At 25.3% G+C, this 22,167-nt stretch overlaps 1 protein-coding gene across 2 annotated transcripts in view; it reads left to right on the forward strand.

Annotated features, from left to right (window-relative positions):
* Positions 1-7,049: 7,049 nt before the first annotated feature.
* LOC145833849 (neural cell adhesion molecule 2-like) overlaps positions 7,050-22,167 on the forward strand; it is a 32,333-nt gene continuing 17,215 nt past the window's right edge. For both annotated transcript variants that reach the window (XM_082941067.1, XM_082941077.1), the window contains exons 1-8: positions 7,050-7,117; positions 9,007-9,185; positions 10,571-10,662; positions 11,507-11,577; positions 15,394-15,507; positions 16,242-16,379; positions 20,951-21,059; positions 21,458-21,513. In XM_082941067.1, coding sequence (XP_082797193.1) covers positions 7,069-7,117; positions 9,007-9,185; positions 10,571-10,662; positions 11,507-11,577; positions 15,394-15,507; positions 16,242-16,379; positions 20,951-21,059; positions 21,458-21,513 — 808 coding nt within the window. In that variant the 5' untranslated portion in view covers positions 7,050-7,068. The remainder of the gene's footprint in view (positions 7,118-9,006; positions 9,186-10,570; positions 10,663-11,506; positions 11,578-15,393; positions 15,508-16,241; positions 16,380-20,950; positions 21,060-21,457; positions 21,514-22,167) is intronic.

The following is a 22,167-nucleotide window of genomic DNA, read 5'->3' on the forward strand; positions in this document are numbered from 1 at the left end:
GTAGTAAACGAATAGTTTCCTGTAATAATGTACTTTATTGATTTATTCGATTGGTTTCTTTCAGCTGTACTAAAAGTTAAACATTAAAAATATTTTTGTTTTTTATCATAAATTTGTAAAATTACCTCATAATCAGTTGAAATTTTAATATTTTGAAAAGCTAATTTTGATGCTAACAAACATAATTAGTATCACTATCTTTAAAAGTATAATAAAATTACAAAACAGTTTAATACAAAATTTACTTTAAAATATATCCATTACCTGGCAGTATAGAGTCTGCAAACCGACTCTGCATGGCAACAATAAATGTTCGTCTGCATGGCAACCGTGAAACAACCAGCACGCGCCTTTATTGCGTCACATTACGCTAATTATGACGTCAGAGAAAAGTTTATCGGCAGTCGCAGCAGCTTTCTTGTCTCCTGGTAAGACAAAACCTCTCTTGTTTTGGAATTTTTGTTTAAAGTTTCTGTTTGTTTTGACGGTGTCAGTTTTGTTTTGTTCAGAAAAAAAAAGTTTCAATTTATAAAAAAACTTTAAAAAAAAGTTTTCAGACAAGCTTAGAATAAATATTTTTAATGTTTTTAAACTGTGTAGCTAAAAAAAATACTGAGTACAGTCAAATCAGCCTTTAGAATTGAGGCTTTGAGAGACAATGTAAGTTTGAATTAATTTTCTGTTTTTAGCAAAGTATCTTAAATTCTTAGGTTTAGCTTTATTACAGGATTTTGTTTAATACATGCTGCTTTATTAGTTTGAGTTTTCGTTATAAATCAAAACTTTAGTTTCGTTTACAGCTTAGCTGGTGTATTGTTGAAATGTTTGAAATAAACATTCAAACTAGGAAAATAGTTATTTAAATAACCAGTTGCTTAGGTACTAGTGCATAACTGTTTAGAAATAATTTTATCAATTAGAAGTAATTTAATCAGTTTTCAGTAATATAAAGTTATTGTTTGACGTTTAAAACAAAAAATTTGCAAAAAGAGTAATACTCGAATTTATTTTGAGTGAAATATTTAACTGTGTAAGTACATATATTTTTTCTACATTTATAAATCAAACAATTTAGTCTATTACAGCTTTATCAAAAAACATTTAATGCAGTTTGTAACAACTAAAAGCAAAGTAGAATTTTTGTAGACACATCAAGATATTTGTTTGGTACTAAACCTGTGTTTAAAAAACAGTAAATAGATATTAAAATTTATTTATTTTTCTAATTACATTTCTTATTTTTCTTACGGTATGGAACGAAGAAGAATAATTAAAATAAGAAAAAAATGCTTATATTTCAACTAAGCAAGAAAGCTTTTCTGTATTTAAAGTTCATTCCGTTGCTTTTTCCAAACTGCATGTGATTTGTGCGACTAGCAAGAAGGCTGCAGCGAACTTATCAATAATTTATCTTAGTGCAAGAGAACTGCTAGCTTCTTTCTACACTGCACTGTAGGTTCAGTTTGTTTTCAGTCGGGCTTTAAAGTCAGCGCTTTTTCGTCTAAAGGTTTTCTATTTTCGTTTCAGCTGAAGTTTTATGGTTTTTTTGTGAAAGTTTTTTTTCATACCTTTTCGCTTGTTTTAAATTTACTGTCAATGTTAGTATTTTCTGAGCTAATCTGCATCAAATGGTTTAAGTTATGTGTTTAGTTGAGCAGTAACGTCTAAATATTTTATTTTAATCTTTTTTTGCTTATATTGTTAGTTAATTTCCACTGCTAACAGTTGATTTTTTTAGTTTGAAAAAATACTTTTAGATGTGCTTTTATGACTTAATATATGTTTAACTGCTTAAACTCATTTTTATTTCGGTCAACACAGTTCAGGTTTGACTTAAAATGTTTGAGTTTGATATTTTTGATTAAAATTAGCTAAATTACTTTTTTACTTAGCTTCAAAATAAAAACAATATTTTCATCTTAAAATTTGAAATATTTTGCTGCTTAAATAAAATGCTTTCTTAAGATATCGTGTAATAAATAAATAGTTCTCAAAAAATTTATTTTGAAATAAAACACATTTTTTGTTGACATTTAAGTATTGAAACAAAACATCCGCTGCAGTCTTTGATCGTCGTTTTTTTCGATGAGAAAGTCACAAAATGCGTACGAAATTGCATTGTGACCTATTTGATTTAAATGTGCATGTTGTTTTAAATTACTGTAACTGTATTTTGTTCAGTATGACCTATTTCTTTAGCTCAGAATGAGTTGTTTGTATGAATGTGTTAGAAAAACAGTTAGACGTTTTGTATTATTTAGTCTTAACACTTTTTTGATGAAAACAGCATCTTTCCAGTTTGTATGTTTTTAGCAGGAAATGTCTGACTTTATGAATAAATATATCTCAATATCAATCTTAGTTGCTTTACATGTCTATATAATTTATTTACTTATTGATGCATTTAAACAATCAATTTATTTAATTTTAAAGATGTAACCTTTAAACAAGACTATGTTATGTTTTTGCTGGTTGTAAAATTGTTGTTGTGTAAAAACGTAATAAAAATTAGAACAAAAACAGTTGAAAAGTTTAATACGCTATGTTATGACTTTGCACTGTAAGTCTAAAACTTTAAACATGAGTGCAAGTTTAATGAGACTAAAAAAAGTTCAACATAAAAGTTTGTAACAACGATGAAACTTTTAAAAAATCAAATATAAAAGTGAGACATAAATAGCTTTTTTGAAACGACAAGTTCTTAAGCCTGATAAAATAAGTTCAAGTGTTAAAGTATATTAAGTAAAGTGATACAAACTCAGCTTGAATTTTGATTTGAATTTTTCTTTGATAATTACATGGTATGGTTAAATTGTTTATAAATTAAAGTTATTCAACTGCAAATATTTGATTAGTTACATTAGTTAAAATAAAAAAAAAGATTATAGTCAAGGAAAAATGCTTTCCTTTTGTTCAAGTGAACTAAAATATATAAAACAGTATTCGAATGAAAAAAGCACTGTGATTTGTTTCAATAACTATTATGATTTGTTAAAGTATTTATAGTGAAACGTTTGTACGAAGCTAATATAAAGCAAACGTATGAAACTTATATAAATAAATTAGTAATATTTTAGTGTTTTAACCTATTAAACGTTAGAAGCTTAAGTTTAATATTAAGTTTAAAGTTATTTTCTTTGTCTTTATATATAGTTCAGAAACAGTTTTTACTTTTTTATATTTCTCAATACTTTCTAAAATGTGATTTATTATAGTTGGAATATATATTCATACTTTACCTATGCACCATATGCTTTTTAGTTGGCTTGATATAATCTATGCTAATGAGATTATTTGAAGCGTATTCCTAAACAAGATTTATAAAAATATTTTAAAACGAAATCAGTTGGTGACAAAAATTGGTTTATAAAAAAAAAATTAAATTAGTAATTTTTTTGTAATAAAATATTTTAAATTAAAAAAGCAGCTTATTTTAAATTTATGATAAACTAACAAGTAAATTAAAAAAATATATATATACTTAAATATTTTAAACTTAACTGAAAAACACTTAAGTGTTTACAAAATTGCTATCAAACTATATTATTTGATAAAAAAGTTTAACTTTTTGTAACAGAAGTAATTGCATTTAAAGTACTGTTAAGTTTATTTTTGTATTGAAAATTTTAAATGTTTTATGTTTTTTATAGTTAATTTATTATATAATTTTGGCAAAGTTTTCTATGTGAAGTATGCAGCTGCAATGTAAGTATTTTTGATAAAATAAATATTTTTACAGACATATTTAATTTTTTACATGTTAAAGTTGTTACGCATATAATTAATTAGTTTTTATTATCAGTTGTAAGAAATAAATGTATGTGCTTGTTCTCTAGGGAATATAATGCACATGATTAAACTTATAAAAGACTTCAATCAAATCGTTAAAATGTGCTGTTTGTTCTTACTGGTTTCTTATTAAAACAACATCTGTTATTTCGTTAAAAATTATTATAATTGTTATATACGTTATTAAAACAACATCTGTTATTTCGTTAAAAATTGTTATAAAGCCTGAAAATTAGGTGCATACTTTTAGTTTTATTTTTAAAATCAGTTTTTTGTGTAAATTTACAAAATCTAACATTAGTTGACTAATAAAAGTAGCGAAGATGATTTATTTACAATTAAACACTTGCTAATAAAATAGTTCTGCATCAAGTACTTAAAAAAATTGCTTAACTGTCCTGGACATGACCTTAAATTGTATCTTGGTGTATGACTCAATAACCAAAAGGTTTTTTCGTACACCAGATCCTTGGACCTAATATTTGATCGTTTTTTTTTCGTTCAATAAACAATAACATAAAACTTTTTTGTTGCCGATAAAACTATTTCGTTAGCTCATTTTGTTGCTTCCCGCCTTATTTTAAGCTCTCTTGATCGCAGCTTAACCTCATACTTGTAAGACTTGCATGTATTACAATACATAAATGTTGTAGTAAAACCACATTTAAATGTCATGAACTTATTTTTTCATTTTGTTTTATAAGTATTAAGCTATATTTAGTCTTATATTTAACTGACCTTTTTTTTTACATATTTGGTAGGTGTGTCATAAATAGTAAGTAAATATAGTTGTAGTTTAAAAAAAGTTATACCTTTTCGTCGTTCTTTTTTTTTGACAAAGTTTTACTAGCTTTGATTTAGTGATAGTCACTTAGTTTGTAGTTTAGGTATTCGATGAAGTTTTTAGTAAATTATTGAGTGATTTATATTGAGTGATGAAGTTTGTTTAAATTTTTGAAAATTTAGTTCAAAAATAATATAAAACTTATATATTGTTAAGCTAATTGTTAAATTAGTTTTTTAGCAAATAACAATTTAAAAGCTTTTTATTGTTTATCAATTGTTTAAAATTATTAAAAAGTATTTGATCAATAGCTTACACAATCATTCTTTAAAAAGACTGCAACTATTATACAACTATAAAGTCTACTTAGAATGTTTTCTGAATGAAACTTATTTAAAGCTGTTTATGTGAGCTCAACTGGTATTTTTGACTTGTAAGTTGGTTTGGCTCATGTACAAATTAGCGGTTTGCAGACTTTAAATAGCTGAAATCAATTTAAACTGCTTAAACGCAGTTAAAATTAGAAGTTTTTAAGACGATTTTCGCTCGTTCATTTTACTGAGCGATCACATAATGTTGCCTTTTAACGATTTTAAACTTGTGGTGCTACTTAAAATATATGTTAAATATAAAACAATTTGTTGGCATTAGAGTTTTCATCATAACTATAATTTCTAACAAAGTTTTGGTTTTTTTACAATTTAATGTGTTTCTAATTTGTTAAAAATTGATATAGTAATTTATTACTTATATATTTTAATAAATTTTATCTTTTCTTTAACTGACGTAGATATATTATATCATCACGCTTTAAGGAACCAAGTTTGATTTTAGTATTTAAACTTATACAATTCAAAGTTCTATGAATTAACATCAACAGCTTTTAAAACTTAACTTTTTAAGAAGTCCATATGCCTGCAAAAAGTAAAAATATGAAGTTGTTAATCAGTTTATTGTTTTATAAATGTATACATTAAACCAATTGGTTTTAAGGACATCCTTTTGTAATTTTACATTCAAATCCTATTAATATCATTTAGCATATAACATACTGCTTAATAGTTTCTTCGTATGTTAAAAATATTTAATATACAAAATCGCTTGTAATCACGCACTGTTCTTATAAGAAACACGTCGCTGACAAATCTCCAACACATTCTATAAAACCGAATAGAAAAAGCGACTGTTTTGAGACTGGTACTTTCAAATGGGCAAAGAATCGATGAAACTCTCGGTGCTCGTTTGAACTCTGCGCCTTCAAGTGGCAAAACTTTACTGGTGACGTTTGTATGACGTCATGAATTATTCATCCGGTTGAGATTTTCGTTTCTGGCAAATTATTTTTCATTGACCTCCCGCGAGACTCGAGCACGATAGAGAAAAAATAGGTCAGCGTTTGATTTTTTTTTTTTTTTGAAATTGATTCCAGGCTAATGCGTTCGCTGGCAGCAAAACTTTGTTTCGAGTTTTCCGTTAAATTTTTGATGCTTGTGCAAGCGAATCGCTGGTGCTGTCTTTTAGTTGAGTTAAGTTTGCGTTTTTCGTTTGCTTATTCAGTTTACGAAGTATATTTTTTGTAAACTTGCAAGCGAGTCGCTGTTGTTCTACTGGTTGAGTTGAGTTCGTGTTTCTTATTTCTTATTCAGTCAAAAAAGTATATAATTTGGAGATCTTGAAGTTTTACTTCAAGTAGAAACCATTTAAAAGTGTTTTTTTTTTCTGATTTCTTTATTGTAAGAATTGTATGTTTCTACAAAATTAGAGTTTAGAGTAAAACTCATCGATGTGGTTTAAACCATTTTTTTTTGATTTAACAGATAAGGGCTAAAGAAAACTGGTGAAACATCAAATAAGTAAAGATGTTATCATTATCAAAAACGTTCAAAACATCTAAAAACTTAATGAAAAATATTTTTTGTTTAATATGTTTCATGTACATTAAAGTAGAAATATCCCGAGATTCAAACTGATTTTAAAATATCGATTTCTTAGTAGTTTTTTATTTTTTAAAGTTTATTGAGCCTGGAAAATATATGTTTAAAAAATTTTTATTTTAAGATTACTTAAACCAATAAAAGTATGATATTGTTACTATTGTAACAACTATCATTTAAGTTTTTATTTTTTAAAAGTTTAAGCTTCACAAATAATTTTTAACATTTATATCAATTGGTATTAGATATACTATTAAATAATAAGTAAAAATTAACACTATTTGTTAAATAACTTATCTATTAAATTATATAAGTTTTTTTCGAACATACTTTATAAAAAACTATTTAGTCTAGCAAACAACTTCAACTTAAAGTAAGATACTTGCTTTTAATTTTCTATTTTAAAACTGAAACTACATTTGAGATGAGTTGTAATTAGTTTTGTTCATTTTGCTTAAAAAATATAAGTATTTTAGTTGGCACTGTATAAAGTTAATTTATAATAGTTAACTTTGTACTATGAGCATTATTTCTCTAGACTACTATAAGTAAATTCCAGCCATGGAGTTGCGAAGAATAGTTATGGTTTTTACTCTGTATCTTGTCGCTGGTGAGTTTTATTTTATTATTAATATTAAACATGATTTTTCGAACTAAAATTTATCTTTATTTAATTGAAATTTTTTTAGTAATTCAGGTTAAGTGTTAAACGAACAATCGGAGACTAGCAAAAGTAAAAAATTAAAACTTGTCTATTATTCAGGCTATTTTAAGGGTACTTTTCACTAAAGGTTTTATAAAAGGAAAACTGTCTTTTTTTAAGTTTACAATAATATTTAGTTTTTCTTATTAAAATTTACTAATTTACAAGATTATTAACACTTAATTGATAAGATTATTTTAAGCATTATACTAGCATTAACTGTTAACAAATTATATAATATTATATAAAAAGAAAAAAAAAGTTCTAAAATAAAAATTAAACCTAAAGTTGATATAAGTTTATTTGTATAACTACTATATAAAAACTAAGCAATTTCAAAGTGTTAAAAAATATTTTGTTTTCGGTCATAATTTCTTGTTTTTATTCATAACATTGTTTACATAGTGACCCAATGAAACTATATGCGTTTTAAATAGAAATTTAATAAAACTTCTACTTAAATACCGTACAAAATTATAAGTGTATAATTTTAAATGAAGCGTTAGAGTATAATCATAAATTTAGATAATTAACTTATAATCATAAGTTGTCCAAACGTTTGTAACTGTTAGACCTTCCTAGTTAAAATATCAATATTATTGTCGGTTCAAACAGGGTTACGAAAAAACCTTCTACAAAACTTTAAACAAGTTCTGATTATTTTTGTAGCTGTTAAACCTACAAGTTAGTATAATTTAAATTTAAAAAGTTTATATTTCTATTTCGAAAGGGACATTCATATGTATTCGCATGTGAACACACTAAAACAAGTATACATATGTATACATTAATAGTTTTAAAAAAGTTCTGGTCGATAGCGCTCGACAAGTTAAGTTGGACCTTAACATTTATTAATTTATATATTTTTTACTTTAGCTTTACTGAGGAGTATACGGGATGTTTTATATCATATAAAAACAGTCGTCTTAATCTGCTTGTTTGCTGTATAGTCTAAAAAATATGTTGAATACATATATGTATACATATATAACTTACTAGGAAAATGCAGTTTTCTAAATATCAGAAAATGAGCTTAATAAAAGCAACAAACAATTAAAATACACAAAACTACAATTAAGTACTATGTAGTACTTTATAATTTAGTGTATTTTAAGAACTATTTTAAGAATATATTTCGTTGTACCGAATAAGTTTTAAATTACCTCATAGTTTTTCAGTTCTAGTTTTGTGAATTTCAATTGTTTAATAAGATGGAAGATAAATTTTTGCATCGAATATTTGTACTGTACAACATTCAGTAATTACGTCATAATGTTTTTTGTTTTTTGTATATATTTAGTATCTTTGTTTACCACAGTGCTATTCATTTTAAATCGAACCAGATGAAGATTAAGGACAATTTATATTTGTTGTCTTTATAAAGTACATATTCTGAAATTTTTCAAATACCATTTTCTGAAGTATTTTAAAAGTCCTTCAAGCGGACTCGGTATAAAGTGATTAAGTTTTAATACTCACTTTATTTTCTATATATGTATATATATATATATATGAAATAAGGTTTACATATATATATATATATATATATAACAAATAAAGTATATACACTTAATAAAATTCAAAATACTTATATAAAATATAACACGGCTTCCCTGGCAACGGACGATCGAAAGTTAATGAACAAACTAAAACACACATAAACAAAATACAAACGATCAAACGTTCTCAACAAAAGCGTCCCTGGCAATGGGTCAGTACAACAAAAATAAATTACATGTGTTGTGATATATTGTACCTTATCAACACAAAGTATTAAAAATAATCAAAACACACAGCCTCCTTGGCAACGGACAACCAGGACTACTTGGAATTGACCGGCCAGAAGGGTCAGGTGACGGTCGGGTCCTCGTTTTACCTGCAGTGCAAGAACGTGCAGCCGGACAAGATGAAAAATTTACGTTGGATCTACCGGGACGAGAATGGGGACGAGATAGAACTCAACAGGAAGTTCAGGGTACTTGTTTTTATTTTTTCGTTATATAAATATTGGTTATTGAATGAAATAAAGCCCTCAAACATTTTGTTGAAGGATCTGGTGTACAAAAAAACTTCTCGGTTATTGAGTCGTACACCAGAATACAGTTTAATGTCTTGTTCAGCGCAGGAGTTTAGGCATTATTTCTTTTTTTTTTTTGAAGATTTTTCTAATGATTTTTCCTCTAGTTGCTCAAAACCAGAGTAAGTAAACTTTGTTGTTTTTTCTCCTCCGAGTCGTCATGAACTAACAATACTCAACTAAAATTTGAGACTTTTATGAGTTTATAGTTTTTCCTTATCAAAATTAGTTTTAAAAATTTCTTAACAATTTTTTTTAACGTGCTCAATTTTGTAATATATTCAGTACATGATTTTATTTTAAATAATTATTTGAAACTTAAACTAAAAACTACAGTCAAGTTAAAAGAAACAAAAAAACATTAGTTTCTAAATTACTCTAACATTTAGAAAGTCTTATCATGTAGATTTGTTTTAATTGCTGTTAAAAGAATCTAAAAGGATTTTAGGGTTTTTATTTTAAAAATTTTTTCTCATACGTTATTTCAAACCAAAACGATTGGTTGTTTTTCTTTCTTCTAATCTGAATTGTTTTCAATTAGTCGGTAATAGAACATGACTTAACGATATTTTCAATTTTTTTAACTAGAAAGTAATTTTAGACTTGACATCTGGGTTGAATTTTTTTTTTTATTTTTTTTTAATGTTTTTACTCATCTAAACAGTTTTTCAAATACTTAAACTGAAAACAAAATTTATTAAATTAATTTATACTTGTTTTTGTTTAAAATGTTGTATAGTATTTGATTTAAAACAGTCAGTTGAAATTAGGTTATTTATTAATGTAAAGCAAAACTTTTTTTTGCTAAGTTAATAGAAAAACAAACTTGATCAAATTCGTATACATTCAACTTTTTCATGGTAAAAGATAAAGAAAAATAAAATACTTTAAATAATGTTTATGCAAAAAACTTTTAATTATTTTGTAAACTCACTGCTTCCAACAAATCTTGTTACTTGAAACTATTAAAAAAAAGTATAAAATCTTTAATAAAATTTTATTATTTTTATTATAAAAAATAACAAACATATAAATTTTATATTACTCTATTAATTGCAAAGTCTAACTCATATAGAGTTGTAATAGTTTATCCTTAAAGACCTAACAGAAATTTCAGGGTTTTTGTATTTTCGTTTTATTTCTTGCGTTTTTTAAAACGAACGTATTGGTCCATTTTCCAAACCAGGGATCCGCGGAGTTCGGCTACACTGTAAATTTAATACTACCAAAACACCTTTCTACTCAAAGCTTTTTGTTATTTTATAAAATGTAAATATTTTCAGGGAATCCGCGTCATCAGCTTCGGTGAGAACGACAGGATTCAGCTGTCTGCCGGAAGTGCTGAGCTCAGGCAGACCGGAAGGTACATCTGCAGGTGAGAACTATTAATATACCATTCTGTTTCTGTAAATTTGTTTCTATGTACACTCATATGATCTTGAAATTTTTATCAGAACTCACTTGCAGCTGATTACAATTTTGTTTCTGTAAATTCGTTTACATATGTGCTAATATAAACTTAAAATTTGTATTAAAATTTGAATTTACAGGTTAGTACCATTTTGTTTCTGTAAATACATGTTTGCATACATGTAGGCTAATATAAACTTGAAACTTGTATTAAAATTTACATTTGCACGTGAGTACAATTAATATTTATTGTTAGGTCTGTATACATGTTTACTAATATAAGCTTGAAATTTGTATTAAAAGGAAGGTATATATGCAGGTGAGAACAATTTTGTTTCTGTAAATTTGTTTAAGTATATACTAATATAAACTTTTATCTTATATTAAAGTTTACATTTGCACCTGAGTACTAATTTAAATAGTCCGAATTTATATTTAACTTCCTGAGGTAAATTAAAAATCTGTGTAAATTTTTGTCTGCAAGTACCTTTTATTATGCTGTAAAATCTTATTAAAAGTTCATTAAACTTGCATTAACATTCATTTTTAGGAGAAAACAGATTTAAGAAACATATAAAAAGTTACTACTTAAGTATAATTTTTTCATGTATATCTTAACTAACACTTTTAAAACAAGATTGATAGAATATTTAAATTATAATTAAAAAACAAAAATATTTCTATTATCAAGGTATACATTTAAACTCGACTTTACATTTTCAGAGAAGATTTGACAAATGTGTCTTTTTCACTTAGTAACTTTTTAAAATAATTTAATTTACGTATACATTTAAACTTTAATTTTTCAGGGGAGATTTGACGAATGTGTCTTCAACAAACACCAAGCCTTTCGACGTGACGACAAAAATCATAGTTAAAGGTTTGTTTTTTTATGAGTTTACTTACTATTTTGATAATAATCCTACCTTTTAACTTTGAGTTTAACTTGGATCATTTTAGATAAACTTGTAGTTTGTTTGAGAAAACAACTTTTTGCTTTTAATTTCGATTAGTTCAGTATTCAACAACATTTTAAGAAACCTTTAAAAACTACACACTACTGTATAAATTTATAAATACATTTATAAATTTAAGTTAAACTTTGATAACTTTATATAAATGTAAGTATTATAAGTTTTGGTTTAAAGAAAACAAATAGAGAGATCTTTACTGCTGGAGGAGAAATAATGAATTTATTCTTCTAGAAGTTTATTTTACAAAATAAGTTTCGGTCAAAGACCTCGTCAATGCGTAAATGAATCTTATTCAAATAATTTATAATATAGAATAATAAATAGAAAACTATACTCAAATAAAAAAAATAAATGTAAGTATAATAACTTATACTTGAGTGTTTTACTTAAGCAGAATGATAATAAATTACATCAACGTATGACGTAACATCAAGTTGCAGGTTTGCTTTGACAAAAAAGTTGCAAATAAAATTCAGCATGACATTATTTTATGTTGAAAAACTATGACTGGTGTTTAAGCAAACGGTTTGTAAAAAAAGCAAGATGTTTATTTAAAGTTCAAGGCGCTAATTTTATTACACAGCTTACTGTTGCGATTGTGTTAAAAAATTAAACTAGTAAAATTTAAATTTTGTTAACAATAATTGTTTAATAAATCAAACTAAATTAAACAAGTTTTATTTTTACTATAGTTAAAGTGTATGTTTCATCGAAAAATAAAGACTACTACTTTGTTTATTTTGATTGTCTTTATATTTGTGCTATTTATATATTTTATTTATAAACGTGCTAAAACATATACAAAAAAAAATAAGTTAAAAGGTATTTTTTTTATCTTCAAAGGATAAAAAAAAAACATTAAATTTGCAATGATTCAAAGCTTATATGTAGCTATGTTTGTTTTTGAAACGTTTTATTTTTAACTTTCAGCAATTAAACAAACTTCAAGGTCACTCGAACTTGCATATAATTTTAAAAAATAATAAAAAAAGATAAAAATATAAAATAAAACAATTTTGGATAAAACAGTAAGCATTTAATTTTCAAAAATCTTAGATAGTGTATATGAACGTATCAGATACAAATCAACGATATAACTATGTAACATGATATAATGTAAACATTGTTTTTATTAAAATTATTAATCATAAACCAATTACAGCTTTCAAAAAGCTAGGTTTAAAGAAAAGACTCAAAAATTCATCAGCTTTAGTAAATTTTATAACTTATCGAAAAAATTTGTCACTATTACAAGCTTGTAAACATTTACATACTACAGTAATATATTATGTTGTCAGTATTGTAATTACAATCAATAAACGCGACATCTATTATTTATTAAGCATTAGTAAATATTCAAATATAATTTAGATTAAAAGTATAAAATATTCCTAAACACATTAAAAAAAACTTCAAGGAATTAAGTCAATTTTTATTTAAATATTTTAATTTTATTTTAACTAAACTTAAAACTATTTAGTAAGTAGTAATTATCATTGGTATAATTAATCTAAAATATTTTTTAGTAATTTATCTGAAGTATACAGCACATAAAATGTTTCAAGTTAGCAAACATTATAGATTTATCTGCTTGAGTAATTCGAAACTCTTAAACATTCTTGAAAGACCTTAATTAAACATGCACAAACGTAACTATTACAAGTTGTAAATTCAGTAAATCCAGCAGGGTATAACTTTACACAAAACTGATAACTCTCATTGATTGATTTAATAATCAACATACTATTTCATTCTCCAAGGCTTATGAATAATTTAAGCCACAAACAGCATAAGGCTCATTTGTTGCTGAGCAACTTCGAAAAATAAAAACAAAAACTTTCTTTTTTTCATTTTACTATTGAACTTGGTAGAGTTTTTGAAAGGGCTTGACTTTTCACTTCTAACTTGAAAATAGATTTGGAACTTGTGAAAGTGTTCGCTGGGCAAAACTACTCGATTGAAAAATATGCTGCAAATTGGCTTCGAAGTGAATAAGTAGAATAAGTCATTGGGAAATTTAAAAATATGTCTGCAAACATACTTATTTGTTTAAACAACAAAATTTTACTATTTAGTTTAAAGTAAAGCTGTTAAACAGAAATCACGAGAATTACTAAAAAAGTAATCTTATTTAAAGTCAAAATAAAATCGATTTTTATAACTTACGTAAATCAGTATATGATATATTCAAAACAGATTATTTTACTTTAGGTTATTCAGTTGAATGAAGTTCGGAAAAACTGTCAAAGCTTTACCTGCTTTCGAAACAACTTACACCACTCGAAATTGTAAAGCTAAAATAAATAACTAGAAACACATTTTTCCAGCGAACTTTAGTCTTACATATTTTCCTCAAACACAACAACATCGTCTTTGTAGAATTAAAGAGCTAAAATCCTTCAATTCGAGCAAAAATGAGAGCTGAAACCGTATATATGTCAAGATAATTTATTTTTACAAAAATACAAAAAGTAGCTTGTTTCCCGTGAACCTTGCTCATACTTGTACTACAGCATACATCTACAAAAAATCTATAGATTCAAGCAATAGAAATATAGCATAGAAAAAGCTATCGATTCTTGATGTTAAAAACAATCGCTTCTTATAATACAAAAATTATCAAAAAACGTTTTTTCAAACTTTGCTCACACAAACATTTCACAGAGATTTTACTTTTACAAAGTGAAGTACTGCAGTTAGCTTTGAAAGATTTATAAGCTCCGAAAAAGAGAGCTTATAACACCTCAAGAGTCTTTTCCATAGCACACACACACATTCGCATGAATTATTCAAAAGGGTCAAGAAAAACCATTAGCATTTGCCCTGACGGGTATAAGCATAAACAAACCTGACTTAAAAGCTTGCATAAGAGTAAAATAAAACATCAGCATTTTATATTCAAAATATTATGCGAATAATGTTTTTGCAGTGAAGTTTAAAGACTTATGAGTAACTGTTGTCAAATTACTTTGGGCCTAAACGCTATTTTGTACTTACGATTAATTATTTAAGCGGTAAACTTGCTTTTCTAAAAATGAGCTTGACGTTTCAAAATGTAATAACTTTTTACTGCTTACTTTTAGCTAATTATACGGAGCTGTTTAGCTTTTGAACTGTTTAAAAAATAAACCTTCTGAACTATTCTGTCAAGCATATCAAATCCATTATACTTTGTGAGGTTTTTATATAACTTTCAACTAAAAAATCCAGATGTATGCTTGAATATATGCCAAGTGATAAATCTAAAACATATTTTTTCTTTGAAGTTTTTAATCATTTACAAAAAGACCAAGACCAAACTATTCATATAACTTTCAATATAAAAAAAATTAAAATCAGACTAGTTTTATTCTTTAACAGTTTCGCATTGAAGTTCTAGAAAAATAAAACTTTATGGTATAATAGTTATTTCATATAAGTCATATGAATTAGTTAAAAGGCCCGCTATTAGCCGGGATCGGCTATGCGTGATTGTGCATAGAGAATAAAATAAATGACAATAAAAATTTTCAAAAGCAATCAATAAAAAAAACAGATAATAAATAAAAATAAAATATTCTTATATAAACAAAATTCAGTCAGCTTCTTATTTCTCCATATTCTTTTTGAACTAATTAGTGCTTTTCATGAATTAGTTGCAACAAAATTCATACACATTATGAATTAGTGAATCTATTGTAAATTAGTAATTCATACGTAATGGTAGCCAAATTTTCCTACAGTGGCACCGTCCATAACGTCACCATCGGAGCAGTCGTTCATCGAAGGAGAAAACGCCGAAGTCATGTGTGATTACGAGCACGACGCAAAACAGGACTGGATTGGTGTGGAAGAAGGTTTAAATAAAATTTAATCTTTATAATTAAATAGTAGTTGTAAAAAATAGTTAATTAAATGTGTAAAAAAATATTTATATGTATATATTATAAACATGATACACAACTAGATTTAATTTATGTAAAAGAATGTGAAAGTTTAGTTTTTTAATGCTTAATTAAACTTGCATAAATATTAAATTGATCGCAAGTAGTTACTTAAATTTTGTTTGAAAAGTTGTAATTTATTATTTAGTAATATAAACTATTTTCTATGTTTTTTAAGAAATGGCTTTGTTCAAGCTAAGGATTTATGATTATATACACACAACATTATTTTATATACGATTAGATTTTTACTAGTACTAAATGTATAAAAAAAAAGATAATATAGAAAAAAGGTTGGTCAATTTTTGTTGTTCAAGGATCGGCAGTCTTTTACAACAAGCGAGCAGATTTCATTATAAAAAAATATTCTTTTAATTAAATATAACTATTTTAATCTTTTTTAAAATCAAACAGTAAGTATTGTTACAATTCTTAATAAGCACCATAAGTTACCAAAAATAATTTGTTATAATAATTAAACAAAATTGATCTCAATACGTCGGAGAACTCTTTTTACGGTTTAAATTTAGCCGTGAGGCTGTATATTTTTGACCCCTGGCGTCTTTTTAGTTTTTAGAAATACTTTAATTACTTTAAAGTGAGTGCAGTAATCCTACCACTAAAAAAACTTTTAAGAATATTCACAGACGCTAGGTTTGTGAAGGAGGACAGAAAGCTGATAATTTCCAACATTTCCGAATCTGACGAAGGAGTGTACGAGTGCCAGATAACGAGCGAGGATACTAAAATATACCGGTTTCTCAGCATCAACGTCACTGTTAATTGTTAGTTGAATATATATATTTATATATATATATATATATAAAATACTTGCTAACCCATATGAGTTTATACTAAATGACGTTGTGAATTTTTAGTGTTTTATATTATGATTAATTAAAATTTTTTATTTTACCAAAATTTACCGGTTTCTCAGCATCAACGTCACTGTTAATTGTTAGTTGAATAGATATCTATCTATCTCTATATATATATATATATATATATATATATATAAAATAAGGTTAATGTTTAAACTTAAACACTTTCAACTGAGCCCACTTGAAGGGCTTTTAAATAATTTATTGAAATGGCGATTTTAATTTAGTTGTAAAATAATTTTAGTTGTTTGATTAGTTAGAAGGTAGATCGATTTTTGTACTGAATATTTGTAATGTACAATATTACGTCATACTGTTTTTGTTTTTTTGCATAACTTTTGTATCTTTGTTTAGTACAGTGCTTTTTATTTTGAATTTAACTGGCTGATGATTAAAGCTTTATGAAAAATTAAAGCTTTATGAAACATATGTTCCAGAATTTTTAAAATCGCCATTTCAATAAATAATATATATATATATTTGCTAACCCATATGAGTTTATATTAAATGACGTTGTGAACTTTTAGTGTTTTATGTTATGTTTAACTAAAATAGTTTATTTTACAAAAATTTACCAGTTTCTCAGCATCAACGTCACTGTTAACTGTTAGTTGAATATATATGTATATATTCATTTTTTACAAGTACTTTCTACTTCATGCAATCAATGCTACTGTTAATTCTAATATTATGTGTAACGAAGGTAAAAATATCAATTTTCTTCTTGTTTTACCAAACTTACCGACTTCTTAGTTTCAATGTCACTTTTAATTGGTAGTTGAATATGCTTTTGGTATCAACGTAAAATATTTTATTTTACTAAGACTTATGAGTTTTATACTATCGGTGCCATTGTATGTAAGTGTAAGTTATGTATTTTATTTTTATTCTACTAATACTTCACTATTAATTCTTAGAAAATGTATTATAGAAATATTTATCTAAAAAAAACTATTTTATCAAAACTTATAAGTTTTATATAGTAAATATCACTGTTTATTGTTAGGACTAAATATTATGATTATTTAAAATCATTTATTTAAAATCATTTATTTTACAAACACTTATCTTTTTTATCCGATCAATTTTACTGTGAATTATTGTTATTTAATATTATGATAACTTAAAAGATTTGAATTTACCAACACTTATCAATTTCATAGAATCAGTGTCACCGTCAATTGTTAATTTAAAAAATAGAACAAGTACAAAAGTAAAATCATATTTTTGTAATATCTAAAACTATACTAGCCTAAAAGTTTCTTTCTACAGTATAATTGCTAGTTTTAAGGTTTTTGTTTCATATATAAGTTAAAAAGTTGAATAATAACGTCGTTTCGGGTTGGAAAGCACTTGTAATTTTGAAATCAATAAGGTTTCACTAAGTTTAAACTTGATTCACAAAGCTTTTATGTTTAATTTATTGCATTTAACTTATTTTAACTACTTCATGCTACTAGCACAGATGAGTTTAGAATTGTTATTGATACTTCTATTAAAACTAAAAATAACATTACAAAAGTTTTTTATGTTTACAAAAGCTAAACTTAAGCATTATACAAGCTACAAGTTAGTTATTTAGTTTAGTTAGTTATTAAGATATAAAGCTGAAGTGTTAGAATTCAAATGACTTTTTAAAGTTATTCAGCAGAATATTTTTAGTTTCTCTAAAACAGTTTTACTTTGCTGGGTTCGTTTAAAGTCTTAATACGTACGCTGTTACAAATAAGTTTTTAGCCATTCTAACTAGAGAAGCAAAGTCCATAGAAAAGTAACGCAGTACAAAAAAAAGTGAAACCTTTTAAATTATTCATACGATTTCCTTGGTAGCTACTTTTTTACTAAGCTTCTTATACTAAGAACTGTTTTGTTGTGACATCTGTTTGTAAACCTTAAATTGCTTTAAACTTGACTTTCAATGTTGCTGGAACAAGCGATGTGTTTGTTTATTGAAACTGTATCTTTGAATAAAGTAAATTGTGAAATACTTACTCGGTTTTACTTTGGGCTTGGTGTTTTATTTCAAAGTTTTTCTTTAAAGAATACAACAACTGACAAAAAATAATATTTTGGTTTTATCTTGTATATGTATGTAATTTTATGGTTAGATTATTGATTAATATTTGTTGTTTAGTAGCTAATTAACTAAACAGCTTTAGGACTTTTAAGTAAAACTTGGTTTTAAACATAAACTAAAAGTTTTGTTATGATAATCAAATCAAATGTTAATAGGTAAATTTTAAATTTACACGTTTTTAAAATAAATCTTAAACATATCGTATTCAATTTATAATTGTAAATAAATTTAAACTATTAGAATATATGATGATGAAAATAATTTAAAGTTTTTTCTACTGATCAAAATATTTAACTGTATTTGATTCTGTAGGTCAAAGTTTTTTTTTTGCTTAAATAACAATAATTTTGTTTTGTATAATATTATTAAAAAGGCGTTTTTATGTAAACAAAAAATTATGCTGCTTGTAGGCCAAAATTTTGTTTTCTTATAATATATATGGCACATTAAAAAAATTGTTAAAAGTATTTCAAAGTCGGTCTCAAAATTTACACAGGCCTTTTGTTAACATTTTAAATGTTTTTAACGTACATTTGTTAAAAAATATGCGCGATTATGTAAAACTGTAAAAATAATAAGACTTTATTGTGAACAACTTTTTGTTATTCGATTTAAACTGACATTTTTTTAGTATGGCCCAATATGTAACATATGCATAAAATAATTCCTTTTTTGTATAATACCTTTTTTAGTTTTAATCCAGTGGCTTTTTAATTTTGTTACCAAAAAATCACTTCACGCTGTATTTTAAAGCATTTGCTAGTTTAATAAACTTAACGCAACTTAAATTAGCTATTGATGCAAACTTAAAGCTTACCACTATATTTTCTAGGCAAAAAAAAAATTAGGTATATAAAACACAACTTATTTTCTAATTTAATTTATATGGTGTCAGTTGACTAGGACAAACTTAAGAAACATTGCTTTTGTAAACTAAACATTGTTTTCTGACTTGTAATTCAGCTCAATACTTTAAATGATAATGATTATTAGATATGGTTTTAAGTAATTCGTAAAAAAAGCTTGTTACTTTTAAAACTTCTACAAGTTTTTCATAACAAAGTTGTAAAAGTTTTGAGTCCAATCATTGATAAAAAATTAAGAAAACAATTGAAAAGACACTAGTCATATGAAAACTATCATTAATTCGCTCATTATACTTCTATAGCTTGTTTTTGAATTACCTTTGAACAAAATCGAAAACAAGGGTTTCCGTTTTAATTTTACATTTTTCCTTTCATACAAGGCCTGTGAGGTCAAGGCACATAGCGACTAGGGAAAATAAGTTTATTGGTTTTTGCTACAAATTAGTTTTCAAAGTTAGAAAATTTCTTCGGTTTAAATGCACACAAATTCGTATTTTAAAATTTATACTTTGAGAATATTTTAGGTTTGTGGTAAAGTTTCGAAGAAATATAACACTACTACAATGTTTATTTTTTGTTTAACAACTTTATATTAAAATCTTAGGTTTCCTTTTTTGTTGCATTTGTTTTTTATCTTTATTAAAAGCATCAAGTGTTTAATAAAAATTATATTTTTATATAATAGAAAATAGTCTGTTTTAATAATATTATTAACCTTAAAATAAACATTTCAATTTTTAGTAGTAACATAGTTCTATAAACAAAGTTAGTTTAAAGAGTTTAATGAAGAAAAAAAGTACATACATATTTAAAGGTATTTTACTCTTTTTTTTTTACAATGTACTTAAAATGATTTTGCATATAAATCAAATAAGTGAATCTCAGTTTTCAAGTTAATATTAGTATAAATACAAATGTGTATTAGTTTTGGATAAAAACAAAATGTTTTACAAAATAAAACTAGACATTTGTATGCAATGTCGTTAAAAACAAGATAAAATTGATATTATCATACAAGGATATATGCGAATTTATTCTTTTAAATTCTCTAATCAATAGTGTAATTTATCGATTCAAATGTATATATGCAATAAGCCTCTTCTTAGTTTCTTTCTTAGTTTTAACAAGTATTCTCAAAGGTTGTACGCCTTATTAAATTTTAGATGTAGCATATTAAACTTAATGAACTATTGTGTAAAATAGCAGCACAACAAAACATTAATGATGTTTTGAAAAATGTGCAGGCATTTTGAAAGTTACATTATATTCGGCAAAAATTATTATAAAAGAATATCTAACAAAAGTAAATTTTACCTAGATTAGTTTTCTTCTTATTACTGATTTTTAATATATAACATGTTTGAATAAAAACATTAGTTTATACTACAAATAAGTTAAACATTATTAAACTATTTATATTTTGAGCCTTAAAAGTTGTTTTACTTGTTCTTTCAATTGGTAAACCTTCTTTCATGGTGTCTACCTTCATCTTTTACAAAGGAAGAAAGTAACTCAAATTTATGAATTGACAGATGCGCCAAGAAATGTAGAGATCGATGGTCCTAATGATCTTGTGCAAGATGAAGAAGAAAATGCAGTGCTCGCGTGTAACGCAGTAGGAAAACCATCTCCGACTATTGTGTTTGTTTAATTTTATTCAACATTTTTGAAAAATAGTGATTTTTGACGTTGAACATACAAATTGTAAGCAATATTTTTTAAGATTTCCAAGAAAATTTAAAGCAAAGTTGTTAGAATTTTACACAAAGCAATAGATTTTAGACACTTCTAAATATTTGAAAGATAGAGAAAAACTACGTATAAAAGTTTATCAGGCTATCATGTGAACGATAAACAAATGTTTTTGTATAGTTCTTAAGTTCAAAGCAACTTAATGTGAACTCGTTTTTAAACCCTTTTTAAAATATAAACTAATTTTAACCGGTTTTAGAAATTAAGTCATTTTGCAATTCGTCAAGGAGATAAAAATCAGCTTATTAAATATTAAAAGTAAGCAATTTAAAACAAATTATCTGCAGTTGGATGAAAGATGAAGAAGTTTTGGAGAACAAAAACTCAAGTTCACTAGTTATATGTGAGTTTGTAGAACATTTATTGATAAATACTAAAAAAAACTTTAATTTGAGTACAGTTTTTTCAAAAACTCTTAAATGGTACGTGCATCAGTAGCAACAAACATATTATGAAGTAAAATCGTTATTGTCCATCAAAGAAAACTAACTTTGTATTCAAAAACTTAAAACTATGTACAAGTTTAGTTATCTTTTTGCTCAAGTAACTTCAGATCAATTAATTTACATGATATTTTTTGTTTTAATTTTATAATGTATGATATATTAAATTATATTAAGTTTTTTGTTTAAAAGTACTGCTGACATAAGTTGCTTTTAGCTCATTTATACATTATCAAACTGATATAGAAATAACAAGTAAATATGTATTAATCAACTTTAAAGATGTTGTTTAAAGTTAATACACGAGTAAGTTGATATTGTTTAATCCGAATAGGATTAAAAAGTAATCTAACATGTTGATTGATTAAATTTATTAAAGTTTCACTTTGGTCTTAACATTTGGTGTTTTGTAATGTAAAAATAATTCAACAGCAGCGTATATAAACTATATACCACTTAAAATACTAAAAGTTTTTTCAAGGTGTTTCAGGTTTAGCTTTTCACTAAGTTTTAGTAAAAAATTTTAAGTTAAAAAGTCTAAATCAAACTAGATA

This window comes from Thalia democratica, chromosome 1 (assembly GCF_965202585.1).
Source record: "Thalia democratica chromosome 1, ktThaDemo2.hap1.1, whole genome shotgun sequence".
Taxonomy (NCBI): Eukaryota; Metazoa; Chordata; class Thaliacea; order Salpida; family Salpidae; genus Thalia; species Thalia democratica.